The sequence below is a fragment of the Dama dama genome, chromosome 12, assembly GCF_033118175.1.
Source record: "Dama dama isolate Ldn47 chromosome 12, ASM3311817v1, whole genome shotgun sequence".
NCBI classification, from domain to species: Eukaryota; Metazoa; Chordata; class Mammalia; order Artiodactyla; family Cervidae; genus Dama; species Dama dama.
The window spans coordinates 31,252,591-31,275,112 of NC_083692.1; the positions used below are offsets into that span (position 1 = coordinate 31,252,591).

The window sequence follows — 22,522 nt, forward strand, 5'->3', positions numbered from 1 at the left end:
ACTTTGGACAGGCATTGCCAAATTGCAATCTGTAGGGATTATATCATATTTGACTCCTATCAGACTCCTCTCAATGAGTGAGTGAGTGTTTTCCTTCAGCCCTACCAAATAGTATATTGCCAAACTTTTTTGAATTTTTCCCTATCTGATAAGGGAGAAATGTCATTTTAGGATTGTTTTAATTTGCACTTCTATGCTCCAGGATCATTTACATCGCTCTTTCTATGCAAAGCGTTTATTTTTACCTTTTGTTCACTATCTGAACAAATGAACTGATAGTCTTATTCTTCTTAATTTCTAGGAACTCTTTATAGATTAAGGAGGTTATGTGTTGTATTGTTTTCTGACTATTTGAGTTGTCTGTTCCCACTAATAGATTCTGAAGACAAACCTTGGACTAAAGGCTGGAAGCAGCAGTGGAGAATAAAGTTCAATTATAAAAATAATCATGAGCCTTAATGTGCATCAGGCATGATTCTTAGTGCTTTGATTCCACTATCTTATTTAGTTTTCACAACAATTCTATGAGGTGATATTATTAACAGATGAGATGGAAGCACAAAGGCATTAGGAAATCTGCCACACAACTAGTAAATTTTGAGAGTCTGTATTAAAAGTCATGCATGTGACCCTGAACCTAGGCTCTTAACTAAAAACACTAATTAATTAATAATTTGGTTTTCATAGCAAACATTGAGATCCTATGAATGGAAATATTCAAACTAAAGTTAGGAGATGGCCAATCCTGAATCTCATGGATAAGATCCTGGGATTGGGAGGGGATTTAATTTGATAACTTCAAGGAACCCTTCCAGGTCTTCTTTTCTGAAAATACCATACCTGACCAGAAAGATGAATCAGGATATATGACATGCCAGGGTTCCATATGGGACCTTTCTCTTCCAATTATTATCATCCATCAGACACTGTCACTCCCCAGCATTGCTGCCACAAGCAGCAAGGGGGCCCCAAACTTCCAGTTATAAACAGTGTCTTCGTAGTGAATTTTTGTGGCACTAGGTTTCAAAGCCCATGTATATAGGGAAATGTCCTCCACTTTTGTTCTTTGCATATGGTTAAGTGTTCCACAGATCTTTTTTATTGAATTAATGTATGATTGATGGTAAAGCTTATTCCCAAACTCTTGAATGTGACTCAATCCAATAGTAATATGGAAGTAGTTGTACATTCAGTGATTACTGAGCACACACTATGTGCTAAGCACAGTGCTAAGGGACTCAAAGTTATGGAGAAGTATAAGACATGGTTCTGAACCAGTATAGAGAAAAAGATAACTGGTGACAAAGGCAGAAAAGCTGGTGAATCCCAAACAAATGGTCATGGCTTTGGAGTGGAGAGGAAGGAGAAAGCATTGAGGAGTGGGGTGGTAGGGGGAGACTGCCTACAGGAGGTGTGGAATCACCAGAAGCTTTATTTGGATTTAAGGAGGAGTGAAGGAGGCTTCCAGTTGAGGAAAGGGGCTTGCACAGAAGCGTAGAAGTTGAGTATCTTATTCAACTTCTGGGCTTGAACAGGTGTGTTTCTTGAGCAGACTCAGAAATAAAACCACAAAGGCACTCACTGATGATGATCCTGAATTCTAAGCCAAAGGATGGGCAGAGACACTCACCAAAGGCTTTGGAATAGAGAAGTGACATGGTGAAAGTGATGTTTTAGGGAAGTGGATGTGTCAGCTGTGTGCAAGGTGGCACAAGGAAGAGGCGGGACTGGAAGCTGTGGAATGCTGAGGAAACTGTCACACCGATTCAAGTAGAAGGTGATAAGGGTCCAGCTGGGAAGGTAGCCATGGATGGGAAGTAAAGGAGAAAGGTCATGTAGGATCAATTATCAGGATTAACTAGATGATTGTGTGTTGGGGAGGGGGGGAGCAAAAGAACTCACCATTAAAGTGTAAACAGAAATTTATAGTACACATTTTTTTCTTTCACTACTGTCACTATACACATAGTGTTAAGGAAATATGACCAAGAACAGTTATTTTTCTATTTGGAAATCAGAGAGCACAATTCTTCAACAAATAATATAAAGGTTGGGATAATTTTTTTTGTTGTTCCAGAGGTAATTCTTTGCATGGTAAAGTAACTCAGAGCTTTTTCTGTGTTGAAAACATTAAAAGTAGACTATATCTAAATTAGGTGGGTGGATTAGGTAATGGTGATGGTTGTATAATTCTGTGGATATACAAAAATTGCTGATTTGTATATTTTAAGAGTGAATTTTATGGTTTGTGGATTATAAATCAATAAGGTGTTTTTTTTTTTTTTTTTTTTTTAAGGCAATGGGAAGTCTAGGAAGGGTTTTAAGGACTTTTTCTTAAGATCTAAGTAAATTATAAATAAATATTTCTTCCCTCCCCAGAAAAGATTGTCCCCTCTCAAGAAGGCCGCAGAATCACATTTACACCTTTGAACACAAAAATGTTCAAAGCAAAAAAAATGTCCCCATACTTTGAAGCTCATCAGAACTTGTGCTTCCATTGCATCTTAGGACTTGGCAGTGTTATGCTGTCTAAGACCCTGCTGAGAACTGTCAGAGAAACTTAGGCAGTGGTTTGCTGCTGGGCTAGTTTTGTTCCTCTTATAGAATTTTCTGCTAAAGGGATAACTCTGCAAGGCAGTGCAAGCCCTGGCTCTTCATAGTGGAGGAAAAATTCAAAACTTGCTGAATCATTTTTTTATTAAACATTAATTTTGCAGTTCCGACAGCTAAGTCTGTTATTCTGGCAGGCAGGCTTTAAATAAGGCAGTGAGTTGGGGAACGGAAGAGTAGTTACTCATATTCTTAAAGTCCGAGCATGTCATCAGCATTGATTTTGTGTCTTTTGCTAGGGAATGCGAGTTCATCTTCTCCTTTTTACTTGATTAGCTAATCATATAGATAACTTTTTAAAGAATGGATGTCCTTGAATTTCTCAGCACCCATTTTTCATGTTAAATCACGGGGTACTTCATTTTAGAAGGAGAATGCTTCTAGGTGACATAGAGGCTCCTGGTGCCTCCCCGGCATATCCATCCCTCAGAGATGACTCTGTTGTCAGATGTGTCACAGCCTCCGTACTGTGGGCCTGCTGATTTCTTAGCATTTAGAAAAGATGAGTGGGAGTTTCAGGGGAAAAGCCTTACTGCCTACGCTCTGTGCGGGCTACTACCATCCATCACATGGGCAGTCTAAGGGCAAATGATTCTTGGAAAAGTGAACGCAGATTCACTCTAGGTCACTTGTTTCTGGTCTGTAATTTTTGAATTTTAACATGCATCTTTCACCCTACTCCCACTGTCATTCCAGGTTTTCATATGCCCCCCCTAAAATATTTCTCAAATTAATGGTACTATATACCTATACCTATATAGGTATATACCTATGCCTCTTAGTGTTGGCTCTATTTAAACAATAATTGGTGTTTTTGTTTTGTTTTTATTTTTAAAAGATGTTTCTCTAATGGAGCTCTGTGCTCAGAAAACCTTTTCATACAACTATTCTTTGTTTTTGGCATTTTCTGTGTTTCCATTTCAGAGCAGTAAGAGGGTCTTTATGAATTACAGGAGAATCATCTTAAACCACTGTCGACTTGTCTCTACCCTGAGGAGTAAGAATGAGCTCAATCTACAAGACAGAAACCTCATCAGTAGGCATGGAACATTCTCCTGCTTTTTCTATTGTCTTTGTAAATTTCAACATTTCATACTTGTTAGGCATTCCCAGGCATTACCAGTTCCTCACAGGATCCATCAGTTGCATCACTAGAAAATACTTAACACCCAATCACCTGCTTATGGAGCTCTGCAGACAGCCCTGACCTCGCACTCTTGGGACTTCAGGTTCTAAGGCAGACCCCAGAAGGCAACATGAGTATGGACTGGCTATATTTAACTCCTTCTGGCCCAAAAGACCCTGATCATGTCAATAGGTAGGATAAAGTACCAAATGGATGGATGATATATATTGCAAATTCTGGTGTCCTCCCTGCAAAACAGAGGTAATCATAAAGCCCCCAGCTCTCATTTACTGTGTGTACTATGTGCCAGGAAAGGAGCTAAGTGCATTATCTCATTTAATCCCTGTAACAGCCCAGTAACATGGGAACTATCTTTGCCCCATTTTAAAACTGAATAAACAAGGCTCCATGGAATCCTCCAGGCCAGAATACTTGAGTGTGTAGCCGGTCCCTTCTCCAGGGGATTTCCCCAAACCTAGGGCTTGAACCCAGGTCTCCGCATTTCAGGCGAATTGTTTACCAGCTGAGTTACCAGGGAAGCCCCAAACAAGGCTTAGAGAGGCTACCTTACCCAGAGTCTCACAGCTGATACTAGTAAAGTCAGAAAACAAACCTATGCTGTAGGCTAGCAACTGAATGAGCTTGATTCGGTGAGAATGAGTCAGTCAGGAATGAGGATTTGTGGATTGAAAGCTTCTTTGAGAAAAGTCAAATACTAAGTCATTATTCCTTAGTATTGCTAGATAAATTTAAAAAATAAAATAAAACACCCACCATTTAGGAAACTACTGAATTTATCTAGCTCATGATTAGTGTTTTTGATCTAGGACATGTGTATTCAAAAGCCTGATTTTATCAGCACATACAATTTTATGGCAGTTAATTTAGCTTATTTTCATGCTTTCTTCCACTTAGCTTTTGACTAGAGATAGTGACTTGGGATCCTTCAACTTTTATTATAAGTACTTTCCTAAAAAATTACTTGTAAGATGGAAATTTGAAAATCAATCCCATTTTAAATTTGCTGTGTACTGCTGTCCAGCCACCTCCTGAAGGAGCATGTGTATGTCTACACCTTAACTGGATATGTGCATCTGCCTTCATGCAAATCGGATTTCTAGATGGCCAAGGAAACACCCAGAGAATGAGGAAGTCAGATGTTCCCAGGAATCCCTGGTTATATGAAGAAAAGTAGTAATTTCTAGTCTAGACAAGGAAAGCCTTTTTATTTAGTGGATTTGTATCTAACAATGTAACAATATTGGTTCCTGCCTGGGGCAACTGGCTTGTGCTCTCAGCCTCAGTCCACACAGCTGCCAGCTCTGCAGGAAGCCCTGACAAGGATTAACTGGCTTTCCTGAGCCTTGAGGCTCAGCTTTGCTTCCCAGTTCCAAGGATCCCTCAGGACTCTGCTTTCACATAATTTACAGTCTAGAAGGACTTTCTGTTTTCTAGAGTTCTATCTAATAGGCCCTATGTAATGTATACACATTTTCAAATTCTTTGAACCTTGAGAATCTTTTAGGATATTTAGCTCAATTTAAATAGGACAAGAGGTAGGACATGACCATATTCAAAGTATTTAGATTATTTGTTGATTTTATGAGGGTTTTGACATGGTCCCATTTAAAATGTGTGATTTACACAAATGATTTTGTCCCTCTTCCTCTATTTGGTAGTATTTGTAGAATGTGACATCCTTTCAATTTTATGCTGGGTTTTCTGGGCAAGAGGAAGCTAGTAAGATGAGGATTTCAGGAGTGGGAGTTCTTCCCAATTATTGATTCTATTTATAGTCTCTCTAGTAATGTTGATGTGATCCAGAGTTTATCCCCTCAATTATTACTATATATCTGGGAAGCCCCTTTTCTCTGTGGCATCACCTTCAGGAAAATTATATTGATTCTGCTATACAGGTAAAGAAGAAATAAAGGAAGTTGTGTCCCACTATGGTGAAGCCAATTAATATAAAAATCATAGACAGTTGGAAGAGTCTTCTGCTGTTGTCCTATCCAACTTTCCATCAAATGCTGGTTCCTGCCTAGATGGATGCTGGGCCTCTTTCCATCTGCCTGCCACTGAGATCATAATAGTCTTGTTCCCGAAATTCACCTCCAGCCCATTGTTGGATAACTTGAATTCTAGACAGTTCTTTCACATAAGAGATTAAAAACATCCTCTTTGTAACTTCTCATCAATTAGTCTTAGTTTGATCTGAGTAGTTGCATAGAACGTCTACTCATTGATTGATTGATTAATTGGTCCACTCATTTATTCATTTTTTGGGGTGCCTACTATGAACAATATATTGTACAAGAACATGAGTCTCAAACTCTAGGAGCTGACAGGTTAGCAGGCGATACCATAGACATATCAAAGTCATGTATTGGACATATGACACAAGCAGTATAATTAAGTGCTATGGAAAAGGAAAGGGAGAACATTAGGAAGGGGTCAGGTCTTGACAGATGTGGTTGGCAAACTCATTTTGGTGATGGTTTAGTAGCTAAGTCATGTTTGACTCTTGCAACCCCATGCACCTTTGTCCATGGGATTTCCCAGACAAGAATACTGGAGTGGGTAGGCATTCCCTTCTCCAGAGGATACTCCTGACCCAGGGATTGAACCTGGGTCTCCTGCATTGCAGGCAGAGTCTTTACTGACTGAGCCACCAAGGAAGCCCATGGCTTGAGGTTAAAAGGTGGATATTTGGATGTGGAGATAGATTGTAAATATTAGGTGTTGGAGAAGTCATGGGTAGTTTGTATTAACCAGAGCTCAGCGTTTGAATTGGAGAGTGTAAGACAGGGCTAAAAAGGCTGGTAGAATGAGCGTGAGATAGTGAAGGGCTTTGTATGCCTAGAGTGGAGGGTAGAATAGTGGAGACAGAGCTGTGAGGCCAGGTGGCATTCACATCGTCTCAAATGACAGGGTGCAGAGTTCAAGGATTATCCAGTGAGGCAAAGCAGAGCCCTGGGGCCAGTTGCTAAACAGGTGACAGTTGTGTTTAGTGTGATGACTGGTGGCAGAAGACAGTAGGCTAGAGGGCTGTGTAACATGCCAGATACGGGTGGTAAGGGTCAGAAGCCATGTGGTAGCCCCTGCAATAGAAGTACTGACGGAGAGTTGGATGGTAATGACTTTGACAGCCCTGGAAGCTATCTACTGTGTCTTCCCCTGGAGAGTATCTTCTCCCCACTTCCCCACACATCCAGACTATTTACATCTAGCAGCAAACCCCTCCTTACTTTCTGGTGAACAATTGCTTATTAACACATGGAAGCTTTCCAGGTAATTGTGGTAGAGAATCTCAGGATCCAAATGTCTGCTGTGAAATAGCTGAGAATTGATTTCCCTGCCTCTAATGTGGTCTGCATTATCAGTTCAGTTCAGTTCAGTCACTCAATCATGTCTGACTGTTTGCAACCACATGGACTGCAGCACGCCAGGCCTCCCAATCCCATCACCAACTCCTGGAGCTTTCTTAAACTCATATCCATCGAGTTGGTGATGCCATCCAACCATCTCATCCTCTGTCATCCCTTTCTCCTCCTGCCCTCAATCTTTCCCAGCATCAGAGTCTTTTCCAGTGAGTCAGTTCTTCGCATCAGGTGGCCAAAGTATTGGAGTTTCAGCTTCAGCATCAGTCCTTCCAATGAATATTCAGGACTGATTTCCTTTAGGATTGACTGGTTTGATCTCCTTTCAGTCCAGGGGACTCTCAAGAGTTTTCTCCAATACCACAGTTCAAAAGCATCAATTTTTCGGGGCTCAGCTTTCTTTATGGTCCAACTCTCACATTCATACATGACTACTGGAAAAACCATATCTTTGACTATATGGACAGAGTTCTGACAATACGTGGTCCACTGGAGAAGGGAATGGCAAACCACTTCAGTTTTCTTGCCTTGAGAAGGCAAACCACTTCCTCATCTTGCCTTCTCAAAGCAAAAATGCTGACGTGTTTTGCCACTCCCTTCTCCAGTAGATCACGTTTTGTCAGAACTCTCCGCCATGACCTGGCTGTCTTGGGTGGCCCTACATAGATAGCATGGCTCAATTTCATTGAGTTAGACAAGGCTGATCCAAGTCTACATATAGGCTAAGCCCATATCACAAAAGAAGCTTTAAATATCCTTTAGGATAAAGGTGTGTGTGTGCACACATAGATTTAAATTTAATAGCTTTTTCTTTAGTGTTCTGTGTGTGTGGTAGGGAATAAGACTCGTCATTATTACCATTCCTTTTGTTATTGAGTTTGTTTTTATCTAACTGGAAAAGCAGGGGTGAAGGAAGTATATCTAGAAGACTATCTGAAATGAACAGATTTAAACTGGTCTGTTGCTCACAAAATTAGGCTACTTGTTGAATAAAGTGAATGTCGTTAGCAATGTAGGGGAATGTTCCCACGTGTCTTCTCACATTCTGTTATTTATGCTTTATTCTAAACTTTAAAGATTCTTTCTTTAATTTTTCAAATATTTATTAAGTACCTACTATGTGCCAGGACCTGTTCTAGATTTTGGGCTACCTTAGTGAACAAAATGGTCAAAGATTCCTGCCCTCGTGGAATATATCTAGCAAAAGAGGGGGGACAATCATTAATTAAGTAATGAACAAATAAGGTAATTATGTGATTTATTAGGAAGAGACAAGTGTTAAGGAAAAATAAAGAGAAAAGTAGGGAGGGACAGGGCTGCTAGGGTGTGTAGGGGGTTTCAACCTGAGACAGAGTGGTCAAATCTGCTTTCCTTAAGAAGGTGACGTTTGAGTGAAGACTCGGCAGTGAAGGGTTTAGGTACATAGGTACCTGGATTAAGAGAACTGCAAGGAAAGAAAGCTGCTCTTGCAATGGTATTGAGGCAGGAGAATGCTGGAAGCAAAGAGGCTCTGTGCTTTTCCATTTCCCTTAGACTAACCATGCTCATATAACCAAGAAGATAGCTTGGAAAAGAAAATTGCTAAGTGTACTTGTAATAGAACTGATTCAAGATTACTTAAAAAGGAAAAACTTCACAAACATTTAAGGAAGTACACAGGGGGCTGGGGGAGGTTTTCTGACTTCTAGACTGCTTGGGTTTGAACCCTGGCTCTGCCACTGCCTGCCTCTGTGGGCTTTGGTGTGTCATTCAGCCCTACTGTTCCTCAGTTTCCTCATCTGTAAAATGAGGCTAATTATAGTACCTATCCTCTAGGGTTGCTCTGATGACTAAATGAGTCAATAGTAATGAAAGCTTGGCACTGTCTGACACATAGCAAGTATTAGTTACCAATATTACTACTACTGTTACTACTCATAGTTACTGTTACTGCTTTTATGAGTTGGTGCCCTCATCTGTAATATTAAGTATGTCTTAAGGGTTGAATGTGTGTGTATGTGTTATCTCTTGAGAGTGTGGGGCTTAATTTAGAACATTAAAGAATCAGGTAAAATCCTACTTGTCACTTATCCTACTTGTCACTTAAGTGACAAGTTCTCAATAAATGTTGCTTTCTTCCCCTCTGACAGTATTTCACAGCACAGAAAAATAATAAAGCGTTTCTTTCTTCTCCTTGCTATGAGTGAGTATTTTGACTGGTTTATAAATAAAATGAAGGCCAGGTGAAAACATTCTGTAGACTCAACCTTGGAAACTTTTGCTTTGCTCTTGGTACCCCCAGTAGAACCAAGAAATTCTCAGTGGGCATTTTGAACATACTGGAAGGCAAATAACCTCAGTTATTGGTGGGTAGCTGAGGAGAAAAATAAAATGAGGGGAAAACAGAGAAGAAGGGAAGCACTCTGTTAAAGTGATACTACTTTGGGAGGAGGCCACCAGAAAACTAGGAGTTTCTTTCTCTGAGTACCTTTAACAAGAGAAGAGATGGCATCAATCCAGGTAGAGCAGGAGTCCCTGAATGAAAGGACTGGACCAGAGAGTTCTTGAGCCTTCTCCAAGCTCACTGAGCAGCCCTTCTCCCCAGTGGACTATCCTATTGTTATATTTACAAACCTGAATTAACTTATATTTCCACATCTGTTTAAAGAGTCAGTAGTGCCTTAGACACAAAGATGGGTTCTGTTGACTAATGCCAAGTAAGAACCAATCACTGCATATTAAAGTAGTAGATTTTGAGAATCAACTTACTAGTTCTTTGGGGTCTGTCTCCAACTTCTCTGGATGTGGCAGCTCATGCAGTCTGCTGCCAGAAAAATGCCAGTGCTGGGGGCTATCCTGGAGACAAGGAAAAACAACACGAGAGTGGTCTGAGGGAACTCTGCGGTCTTGAGGAGAAAGGGCGCTGTGCCTGCACAGGCCAGGGTGGGTGGTGGGTTAGGCAGGTGGAGACATGAAGCCAGGCACCCCCTCACTCTCTACTGCTGTGTTGATTCACAGGTGCATCAGATGTCTCCAGGGCCACAGATCATACCTTTTCAACAGTGGCAAAGGATGGGGAAGGAGTGTGTTACACATCTCTGATTTCTGACATCTATTACCCACCTCGGGAGGATGCTACATATTTCACTGGAATTCTTCAGAAAGAAAACGGCCACATCACTGCTTCAGAGAGCCCTGAGGAGTTGCGTTCCCCCGGATCCTCCTTACCAGATGTGCCTGGGACAGAGCCTCGTGGCTTATTTAGTTCTGATTCTGGAATAGAAATGACTCCAGCAGAGTCCGCTGAGGTGAACAAGATCTTAGCAGACCCCCTGGACCAGATGAAAGCAGAAGCCTATAAATACATTGACATAACTAGGCCAGAGGAGGTGAAATATAAGGAGCAATGTCACCCCAAGTTGGAAGAGAAAGACTTGGACTTTAAGAATAAGGACACTGAAATCTCAGTAAGGCCTGAAGAGACCCGTGAGGCTGAGAAACCAGTTCCTGTGGAGGGGAAAATCCTCAAGGACCATTTATTTGAAGAATCAACATTTGCGCCATATGTAGATGATATCTCTGAAGAACAGCGCAGTGCCCCTCTGATTGCCGCCCCTGTCAAGATCACGCTGACTGAAATCGAGCCTTCTATTGAAACCGCTACCCCAGAGAAGACCCCTGAGAAGCAAGATATCTGCCTGAAACCGAGTCCTGACACAGTCCCCACGGTCACCGTCTCAGAGCCTGAAGATGACAGCCCAGGATCTGTCACTCCTCCGTCTTCTGGAACAGGTGAGGGAATGAGGGGGGTCCCTGCCTTGGGAAAACCCAGTGTGTGGAAATATGAACTTTAAGGACTGAAGATTTGCATTCAAAATACTTCAATCTCATTTTAACTGATTTAATTAACATGTAACTTTTCCAGTCTTGTGCCCATTGTACAAAGGTTGACATCTGGGTTTTTTTTTAAAAAGTCCTATCAGATTTGCTTTATAAATTATTTCTTTCTTTCTTCAAGGGGAGAAGTAAAAATGACATGCTGGCGACATTAAAACCCTCCTATAGTTCTACTGTTCAGAGTAGGGAGGGAGGTGCTGCCAGGTTCTAGTTCTTTTCCCTGACCCCTGGGCGTCTTAGCTGTTCTCTTCAGACCAATTGGACCACCTTGGACATTTTACATTCTTGGCTCCAACTCCAAGTCTGTACAGTGAAGGGTGATAGGGTAGATGTTAGGGTCTGGCAGGGATGGACAGTGAGAAGAAACCTAAACAAAGGGTACTCCTCCCTTCCCCCTTCAATCTCAACACTGTCCTTTTCATCTTTTCAGTTTATTGAAGTTCTGCTTACAATTTTATTTTTTAAACCAATGATTCTATTTGGTTATAATTTTTAATAGTTCAGAATTCACTAGGCTATGATCTTTTACAGCTTGAACCTTCTACTCTGACTCAAGGCACAGTGTTGTTAGACAACATCAGTACATCTTCTCAAGCACAAAGGGGACCTCCCAGACCTGACTGGAAGTCCAGAGTGGTAGCCAGAGTTTCCCCCCCACCCCCATGCCACCCCTTTGCAGGTGGTAGGAGTGGAGCCTTTATGTCTCCTCTGCTCTTGAATGCTCAGGGGCATTAGGATGAAGACAGGGAGAGATCTTGAATTTCCCCCTACCTCAAATGGCTGGAATTCTGACCCTACCCCACAGTGATTTACAAACCTCTTTTATTTACAAAAAGTAATCTTCAGAACCTCAGGTGAAAGAGCTTGTACTGAACTCTTAAAACAGATCTAAACCCTTTTGATTAAAGAGTGATTGCTCTAAATCTTGATGAAGCAGTCAGTTCAAGTGTTAGAACAGAGCAGGTATTTAATGGAGGTCCCTCCTGTCTTGTTTCCCTAAAGATTTTGGTATCCATTCCTCTCTTCCCCTGACCTTACCTCAGACTCATTCAATTGTAAACTCTTAAAGATTCTCTGCACCCAGTTCCTGATTTTCAAATTCATTCATTTGCTCAACACATACTTTCTACACACTTTCTTTTAGTCAGGCACTAGAATAAGCACTGGTGATGCTGGAGTTGAAAAGCAAACAAAAATCAGTCTCTGCCTTCCAGTGGGACAGATGACCAGGGAAACAGTCACATTCCAGTGTGACTTATCCCAGCTGACAACAGGAGGTAGGAACATATCTGAGTCTCAAAGCCTCCTTGTGATCCTTCTGGCCACGCAGGTAAAACCCTTCTATTAATGTTATCTCATGACATAAAGATACTGACACTCTGAAGATAACTACATTATCAGCTGTGTTTCAGAGCTCTAGGTATGTCTGGTGATCAGTATGGAAGAACTTTGGCCAGTCTTTGGGAAGGGTGAAATGCCCCCGGTCCTTCAGGTCTATTTACATGGCCACACGCATATGTGAAAATTACAGTTTATGAAGCTGGTGATAAAGACTTGATGTGTGCATGTGTGCATGCAAAGTCGCTTAAGTCATGTCCAACTCCGTGCGACCCTATGGACTGTAGCCCACCAAGCTCCTCTGTCCATGGGATTCTCCAGGCAAGAATACTGGAGTGGGTTGCCATGCCCTCCTCCAGGGAATCTTCCCAACCCAGGGATTAAACCAGTGTCTCTTACATCCCCTGCATTGGCAGGTGGATTCTTTACCACTGAACCACCTAGGAAGTCCTAAGACTTGATATAAGGTTCATTAATTATGAGGGATATTTTTTTCTTCGGTTGTCATGACTCATTGGAGTTCTGGAACATCTTGAAGAGAAGACAAAATCAGATTTGGCTCTCATGATCTTGGAGTTTTATGATCTGTTGGTGTCCGTTTGACAGCATGGGATAAGACAGTGGTTTTCTCTGCAATTACTCCAAGTAAACATTCTAAGTAGGGTTTATTCCAGAAAGAGAAAGTCCCTTGTCCCATTACACAATTGACTCTGATGGTCAGTTCCCCTCTCCACGCACCCCCCCACACCATAACACCTGAGTCATATGACAACACATAAGAATAAAAGTAACAAAAGAGATAGGAGAAGTCAGCTTGTTATTGAGGCTTTTCTTATTCTTTTTATCCCAAAATGAAAGTGAAAGTCTCTCAGTCACGTCCGACTCTTTGCAACTCCCTGGACTATACAGTCCGTGGAATTCTCCAGGCCCGAATACTGGAGTGGGTAGCCTTTCCCTTCTCCAGGGGATTTTCCCACCCCATGGATCGAACCCAGGTCTCCTGCATTGCAGGCGGATTCTTTACCAGCTGAGCCAAGAGGTTACCTTAACCCCCTTCTCATCTTGTGAGCCCCTGGTACTATGAGACCCTATGCCCATAGACGCTGGAGGATTTGGGCTTTATTTCATCTCTTGGATCTCAATTCTCTCTGCCATTTCCAGTGCTAACTGGTAAGACAAACACCAAGAATTACATATATTCCTACATAGAAACTGAGGAAAAGGCAATCATCCTAAACAAAAGGAATTCAGTTTATCACTGTTTAATAAATATGGAAATTATCAACAAACTCTAGGGAATAATTCTAATTATGTGAATTATGAATCAGGAGAAGTTATAATTTAGAAAAGTTTTAGCTCCAAACCCTTAATCTTAATCAGGGAGTCTAATATACTTTCTTCAATTCCAATACATTATTCCATTTTGCAGTTTTCTCCAATGTACTTAATTATTTTCACCATATTAAATAACATACCCTGAGGTATGGAGGTAATTCTTACAGCTCAAATATTGGAAGTGTCTTCTAAGTAAAGATCAGTCATGAATACAAGCAAAATGTTTTAGGATAATACAGTAAGTGCCCTGAGGCACCAGACATTGATCTGTCAGCAGCATGCTGTTCCTGACCCAAATACCTAGAAGTATATTATGGTGGTCATGGATGTTCTTTGAGGTGTTATCTTCAGAAAAGATAATCAATAATCAAGAGGCTATGAGAAAACCACCCATGTCCCTTAAGAAGAAATAGCAATACAAAGTAAATCAATTCAAACTCTTTGAAAACTACTGTTGCTATTTATTTCCTTGCATTGATGAGGTCTGTGATTCTCCTACCCACTTTGCAAGTTTATTCTTTTATTCAAAATGCTTATTGAGTCACTTCTATATATCAGACATGTGCTAGACACCAGACACATTGCAGCAAACAAGGTGTATAAAGTCCCTGCCCTCATGGAGCTTATTGCTAGTGAGAGACGTCAGTAAAAGGAAGCACATAAATAAATAGTGTAATTTCATGGAATGTGAACACTGTAAACAGTGATAGAATGTTGGGTATGAGAAGGTCAAGGATGGCCTCTGTGACCTGAGATCTGTAATCTATGATCTGAAATATGAATGAGAAGAAGACCACAATTCAGAGAGGGATTAACAGGGACCCCAGGTTTAGAGGTCAACTAATGCACAGGCCTCAAGGCTCTATTATTTGGGAACTGAAAGATGACACAAAGGAGCCAGGGAGAAGTATGAGACAGAACAGAATTGGAGAAGTAGACAGGGCCTAGAACATTAAAGGCTTCGCATGCAAGAGCAAAGAATTTGAATTTTGTTCCAAAGGCATTGGGAAACCATTGAATAATTTTAATCTGGGAAGGAATGCCATTCATTCATTGTTTCACTTAACAAACATGTAATGACCATTTACTCCACGTCAAGCATTGCTTAATTGCTGCTGTGGATATAGTGGTGAAACATAAGATTCCTGCATGCCTGGAGTTTGCATTTTAATTGACAAGACTTACATACAAATAAATAGATGATATACTATCAGGTTGTTATAATGGTTATGAAGAATGATAAAGCAAGGTAGAGTGTAAGAGAGTGATGGGGACAGTCATGAGGAAATGCTTTTCCTTGCCGGTGGTTTTCGGCAGAGACCTGAATGGGGTGAGGGAACAAGCCGTGTGGACACAAGGAAGCGGTGCCAGGCTGAGTTGATGCCAGTGCAGAGGCCCAGAGAACGTCCTAAGTGTTCTAGCAGCAGCTGGAAAGTCAATGTGGCTGCAGTGGAGAGAAGGAAGGGAAGAGTGGCAGGATCAGATCTGTGTTTCTAAAAGATCCTTCTGGATGACAAGTGGAGAATGAGATGGGAACAAAGGGGAGGGTTGGATGTCAGCACTGCTCATGGTTGGACACTGGCATCTGTGACTTGACAGACTGGCCCGTATTCACCTTCCTTTTTTTTTCCTTCTAAATTAAAGCATCATAATTAGTAGCAGCAGCAAACACACCTTCCCATGCTAGGTGGTTCTAACCTTCAGTTTATATTCTATTTAATTATCCATGACTCTCTAGCTTTGCTGTGTCAGTCTTGTGCTGTGCTAAGTTGTGTCTGACTCTTTGCAATCCAAAGGACTGTAGCCCGCCAGGCTCCTCTGTCCATGGGATTCTCCAGGCAAGAATACTGGAGTGGGTTGCCATGGCCTCCTCTAGGGAATTTTCCTGACCCGGGAATCGAACCCACATCTCTTAAATCTGTGTGTAGCAGGCAGTTCTTTACTGCTAGTACCACCTGGGAAGCCCAGTGTCAGTCTTGACATGAACCCGTAAGTTTTTAACAAGGGTAGGAAAACCTCTGTTTTGTTCTAAAATTTCCCCTGATTTCTCCTAGCACTTTGTTAAACTTTTAGTTCACTTTTAGAATGGAGGGCAATGTCTACAATATCTACTGAGTCCCATTTCACTCATAAGAAAGGTGATTTTTTTTTTTTAAATAGTACTTTTACTTGCCCAACATGAAACTTACCAGACCTTTTCCTCCCACACTCCACCGGTACCATCCTTGGGTGTTAGTTGCTCGGTTGTGTCCAAATCTTTGTGACCCCATGGGCTGTAGCCCTGCCAGGCTCATCTGTTCATGGAATTCTCCAGGTAAGAATCCTGGAGTGGGTAGCCATTCCCCTCTCCAGGGGATCTTCCTGACCCAGGGATCAAACCCGGGTCTCCTGCATTGCAGGCAAATTCTTTACTGTCTGAGCCACTAGGGAAGCCCCTACCATTCTTACCTTTGAGTAAATAAACCAACATCCTCAAGCCTTCTTTTCTGAATGCTCTAACGTAGTGGTTTTCAGCTGGAGATGGGGTTGCCAGATAAAAATATCAATATTTCCTAGGACATACTTATGCTAAAAAAAAGTTCATTGTTTATCAAACCGTCCTTGTTAACTAAGTATCCTGTACCTTCATTTGCTAAATCTGTCAACCCTAACTGGATGTGATCTTTAGAATCACCTTTGGAGTTATAAAACACCGATTCCTGGGCCCCATCAAGACTTAACTTCTACTAAGTCAAAGTTTCTGAGGGCAGTTTTGAGCCACACCCCACTCAAAATCAGTGAGGAGAAGGAAGGGAAGAACGGCAGGATCAGATTTATGTTTACACAACTCAGAAACAGTTTCACCACTGTTCTGGGACTTCCCCAGCCGTCCAGTAGTTAAAAATCTGCCTTCCAATCCACGGGACATGTTCAGTCCCTAGTCAGGGAACTAAGATCCCACATGCCATGAGGCCACTAAGCCCATACACTGCACCACTGAGCCAGTGCCACAACTAAGCCTGGATGCTGCAACTAAGACCTGATGCAGTCAGATAAGTAAATTAATTAAAAAAAACATAAAGCAAGACCAAAGGACCAAAAGTCATCCTTAGAGAAAAAAAAAAAAGAACCATTGTTTTAACAATTTGAGCTAATTCTCACATGAGCTCTGCTTGTTGAGTACATCCTGTGTGCCAGGCACTGTACCTGGTACTGGGGATATGATATGGGTTGTTTCACTTTTTTGACTGTTACAGATAATGCTGTTAGGAACACAGTGTATAAGTTTTTGTGTGGACATAGGTTTTCAATTCTCTACTTATGAGTGGAATTTCTGATTTATATGGAAACTCTAACTAGTTGAGGAACTGCCAGACTAGTTTCCAAAGCAACTGTATCATTTTACATTCACACCAGCAGTGGCTGAGTGTTCCAGTTTCTCCACATCTTTTTCAACACTTACTACTCTCTGACTTTTTGATTCTAGGAATCCTAATGGGTACAAAGTGGTAACTCATTGGTTTCAATTTGTACTTCTCTGGTGAATTATGATGTTGAGCATATTTCCGTATGCTTTTTTGTCATGTGTAAATACTCTTTGGAGAAATGTCTATTCAAATTATTTGCCTATATTTAACGGGATTGTCTTTGTATAATAGAATTCTAATAATTTTTAATAGATTCAAGATATAAGTCCCTTATAAGGTATATGATCTGTAAAATTTTTACCCATTCTGTGGATTGTCTTTCCACTTTCTTGATGTTTTCCTCTAAAGCACAAAAATGTCTAATATTGATGAATTCCAATTTGTATATTTTTATTTTGTTGCTTATGTTTTTGATGTCATGTCACTATCTAATCAAAGGCCATGAAGATTCACTTCTGTGTTTTCTTCTAAAGTTTCTGATTTTAGCTCTTACATTTAGATTGAATCCATGTAGCGTTAATTTTTTAATATGACATGAGGTAAGGGTTCAGCTTCATTCTTTTGCATGTGGTTATCTAGCTCATTTTTCCTCTTCTTCTCATTTTCTGAAATACAATTTGTCCTATCTCAGACCCCCACCCACTTTTTGAACAGATGTGGCCTGATATAGTGAGAAACGCATGAAACATAAAGACTTGAGTCCAAATTTAAGGCAAGTCATTTCTCACCATGTGGCTATATCATTCAGGGTCCTGCAGGAAACAAAAGTGACACCTCAAAAGTTGTAACTGAAGAGGGTTTAAAGAAATGGCTATTTACAAATGTAAAGACATTTAAAGATAGGTAAAAGAACCAACAAAAAATGGTAAAGCACCCAAGGACTGGTGACATTAAGGATCTATTGTACCCCGGACCCAAAGCGGGAAGGGGAAGGAAGAGCATTCCCAAAGCTTGGAGCTTCAGAAATAGCAAGAGGTATAAATACCCCAACATTTGCCTCCTTCCACCTCTTCTGTGGAAGAGAAGAGGCTGTTTTGCTATTGGCTGAAAACAACCAGAAATCAGAGAGGAAGGAATTCCAGGTAATACCTTCTATGTAGGTCAGCCTTTCGGAACAGAGAACAGGGCAGAGAAAGATGGGAATAAGTCCAAGGAGGCAAAGAGAAAAACCAGTACCGTGATCTTGGACAAGTCACTTTACCTATTGTCACTAGACTCTAAGCCCCATATGTGAAGTGCCTGTAACCCAGAAAATGCTCAACAAGTGGAGCTGTGATGCTGCTGCTACTGATAGTGCTCTGGAGGTACAGGCTGTTCCTTCATTCACACTGGCCTCTACTTCCTATCTTCTTCCTCCTCCTTCCACCCTATCATTGCAAATTTAATGTAACTTTTACACTTTTTTGCTGTTTGAAATCACATGTGCACAACTTACTAAGGAACTAACTTCTATAAAGATAGTTAAGGATCATGCATTAAGTCTTTTTACACATAAACTGTGCATGAGATAATGAGGTTCTTGTTGTTTTGTTACTGGAAAAAAAAAACCACATAAATCATATCACTTCTCTACTCAAAATCCTCCAATGGCTTCTCATTTCACTCAGGATAAAAGCCTGATGAGATCCTACATGATGACCCCACTTCCCTGAATGCATTTTACCTCTTTTCCTATTTACCTATTTTCCTACCCCCTTACTTTGCCCCAGACATGACTGCCTCCTTTTGATACCTAGATCATTGCAGCTCCCACCTCCAGACCTTTGCACTATCTGTTCCCACTGCTTGGCATGCTTTTCCTCTGTTTATCTTCATGAATCACTTGCTCACCTTCTGAAGTGTTGAATATAGGTTACCTTCTCAATAAAACCTATCTTGACTACCTTATTTAAAATTACAAACTCATCCCCACCCTGTCACAGTCCTCCTGACCCCTTTACTTTTTTTCCATAGCACTTAACATCTTCTAACATACTATACATTTTTTTAATTACATGCATTATTTGTGTATTGTATTCTTCTCCCACTAGAATATAAGCAGAGATTTTGTTTCCTGTTTCATTCACTAATACATCTTAAGTTCCTATAAGGGAGCCTAACACATAGAAGGCTATCAATAAATAATAGATGAATGAATGATACATGGATAAAGGATAAAAATCATTTCAGTTTTTAGAGAATTAGACAAATCTAAACTGTTTTATCCATTGGGGTCCACCCATAGTCCTAAAGTGACAAATTACTTAGCCATCAATAGTCTACCCTTTACCCATCCAGTGACCTCAAAGCTTTGGAGAAATGACAAGTAGTTCTTGCTTATAAAAGGGCCAGAAATCACTGGTAGGATATTCTGACATAAGGTCCTGTTGCATTGGCAAGGGGAAAACCAAGCTCTTGAAAACTGTTGTCATGGCCATCCCAAGTAATTTCAGCTAAGACAGAAATATCAGTAAGATTGCTCATGAGGTTTGGGGGCCATCTGAATATACATCAGACAGAAGGTAGGCACTTGCCCAAGGGATGTGACTGTTGGGTTTTGTTCTCAAGAGGAGGTGAAGAGATGACAAAAGAATGACAGTGGACTCTACCATTAGAAGCCTCTACCATTAGAATCCCTTGCAGGATTGCACAGTATGGTAGTCTGCACAGCCTGCTTAGTGGAACTGGCAAAAAATTATTCCTTATATTGCTTCACTTTGTTACACTTTTCACTAGAAAAGAATAAATGTATTGATTCTTATGGAAAATGTGAAGGTTGGAAAGCATGTTGTACATAAGGATCCAAATTAGCTTTCTTTGTCTTACTGAAGCAGGGAACATAAACAGGGGTTCATGAACAAGGAGTTATTACAGATTTGTTGACACTGGTGGGCCAAATTAGAGAGATATATATATATCGGATTGGGGCTTCCCAGGTGGCACTAGTGGTGAAGAACAGGCTTACCAACGCAGAAGACGTTAAGAGACATGGGCTTGATCCCTGGGTCGGGAAGATCCCCGAAGGAGGGCCTGGCAAGCCACTCCAGTATTCTTGCCTGGAGAATCCCATGGACAGAGGAGCCTGGCAGGTATATGACAGTCCATAGGGTCGCAAAGACTGGACACGACTGAAGTGACTTAGCACACAAGCATACATAGGATTATCTGATGAAATCTGTGACACTGGAAAACTTCCCTTGGAGGCGGATTAGAAATTAAAACCACGACTTCTAGAAAGTTTCCCACATTGAAACAGAAAAATCAGCCAGGTGCTACTGCTAAGAAATTGCTGCGTCATTCTTAAAAATAACTAAATTAAGATATAGATATATGAAACACTAATTGGGCCATAACAGTAATTAGCCTTTTAGTTCTGGTGGCCTTTCTAGCATAGCCCTGGAAACAGACTATTTTGGGGGCTAATAAGATATGTGTTTTTTTAAGCAAGGAGAAAATATCTCCCCTAATGGAATTTTGTTTTATTTCTTCTCTCCCTGTCCATCTGTCTGTCCTTGTGTGTGCCTCTTTGGCGCTTCTTCACTCTGTGGGACGACAGAACCGTCTGCCGCAGAATCCCAGGGGAAATGCGGCATCTCCGAGGATGAGCTGATCACTGCCATTAAGGAAGCAAAGGGGTTATCCTACGAGACAACGGAGAGCCCACGGCCAGCGGGCCAGGGGGTCGACAGGCCCGAGGCCAAGGCCAGGTCTGGGCTGCCCACCATCCCCAGCCCCCTGGACCACGAGGCCAGCAGCGCGGAGTCGGGGGACTCGGAGATCGAGCTGGTGTCCGAGGACCCGCTGGCCGCTGAGGACACGCTGCCCTCGGGTTACGTGACCTTTGGTCACGTGGGCGGCCCGCCGCCGTCGCCGGCCTCACCGTCGATCCAGTACAGCCTCCTGAGGGAGGAGCGTGAGGCCGAGCTGGACAGCGAGCTCATCATCGAGTCGTGCGACGCCTCCTCCGCCTCAGAGGAGAGCCCCAAACGGGAGCAGGACTCACCGCCGATGAAGCCAGGTGCCCTGGACGCCATCCGGGAGGAGCCGGGCGCCCGGGCCGAGGAGCGCACCCCCAGCCAGCGGGGCCTGGCAGAGCAGGAGCCCTTCCGCAGTTTCCCCTCGGCTGCCCCGCGAGCCGGCCCGGAGCTGCCCTCCGGAGACCCAGCCTCCACCCGCGAGGGGCCCACCGCGCCACGAGCACCCGTGGAAGCAGCGAGTTCCGACCAAAGCTCCCAGGCCACAAAGGCCCCCGGGCTTCGGGGTCCTGGCGTCATGCCCCCTCTGCTGTTTCTCAATAAGCAAAAAGGTAAAGTGACGGCGTTCTTGATTAAAGTAGGTTGTCGGCTTTCAGTTCTCCCCCTGGCTGCGCTGAGACACTCAACAGAGGGGCATTGGTCTGGCTCAGCCCTGTAGTCAGGTCCTAATTGGTGGAACAGTTAGCCAAGAACAATTCCAAAGAGGGTGGGGAGGAGAAAAGAGGATTCCGATTCGCAGCTGGGACTTCCATGGCAAAACCGTGTGCTGTGAGCTACAGCTGGCTGGCTGAACCCTAGCTTCTCCAATAATAAACGGTTTTGTGGACACTCCAAGATCTCCTGAATGGAGTGAATGTGTCCCTCCTTTCATTCCAGGACTGGATTTCCTCACTTGGGATGGGATGGGGTTTGTTATTGTCTAAGGCTCATTTCCAGCTTCCCACTCCCTCAGGGATGGGGTGGGCTTACAGTCCCTCTAGGTGCTGAAACCCACCATTAGCACTTTCATTTTGCCAACCAAACGTGCTTCTTAAATGGACCAAGAGGATCTCAGCGTCATCCTTTCTCTTACCAAGAACAAACAAAACCACAACAGAGTTTCTCTTGTCCCTCAGTGAGACCTAAGGTGACTAATTTTAAAGTCACTTTTTACTTAGAATGATTTTAATCTGGCCATTATATTTTTCCTATGAGAGATCTTAAGTTGAAAGAAGTCTTCAAATTCAGAAAAAATGGAAGTCATTACTTTGTCTTTTGGGCATTCTTATCCCCAAGTCATTCTCCACACCGGGTTGCAGCTGTGTTACGGAATTCAGGAAGGGAATTAAAGTCAGGTGAGCAGTAATAAATTAGGCACTGCACAGTCTAGTTAATGGGGCTACATTGAAGGTACACAATCTCTCCCCAGATCCTGGGTAGAAGAACCTCCAGGTGGAACTTGAAAACAAACTCTAAACTCTATTCCAGGTCCCCTCTCATCCTTCTCCTCTGCTTTGTGTGTGTGTGTTTGTGGTTTTTATTTTTTTAGAAGTATTTTTCTTTTTAGGGATAAATGATTCTGAGGGTAACACCCTCCTTCCTGTTTATATGCTAACTTCAATGATGTTAGTAGCAATTAAAGTGCCTCATATAAAAATAGAGGACAAAATCTTTCTCATTATAGATTGGAAGTGCGCTTCTAAATTCTTTAAAATGAACACATTGCAAAGGGGGAAA

General features: G+C 42.0%; 1 protein-coding gene across 1 annotated transcript in view; it reads left to right on the forward strand.

The window, feature by feature from the left end:
• The window catches only part of RTN1 (reticulon 1), a 236,441-nt gene that overhangs the window by 108,789 nt on the left and 105,130 nt on the right, over positions 1 to 22,522 (forward strand). The window contains exons 2-3 of the mRNA XM_061156946.1: positions 10,114 to 10,887; positions 20,608 to 21,357. Coding sequence (XP_061012929.1) covers positions 10,114 to 10,887; positions 20,608 to 21,357 — 1,524 coding nt within the window. The remainder of the gene's footprint in view (positions 1 to 10,113; positions 10,888 to 20,607; positions 21,358 to 22,522) is intronic.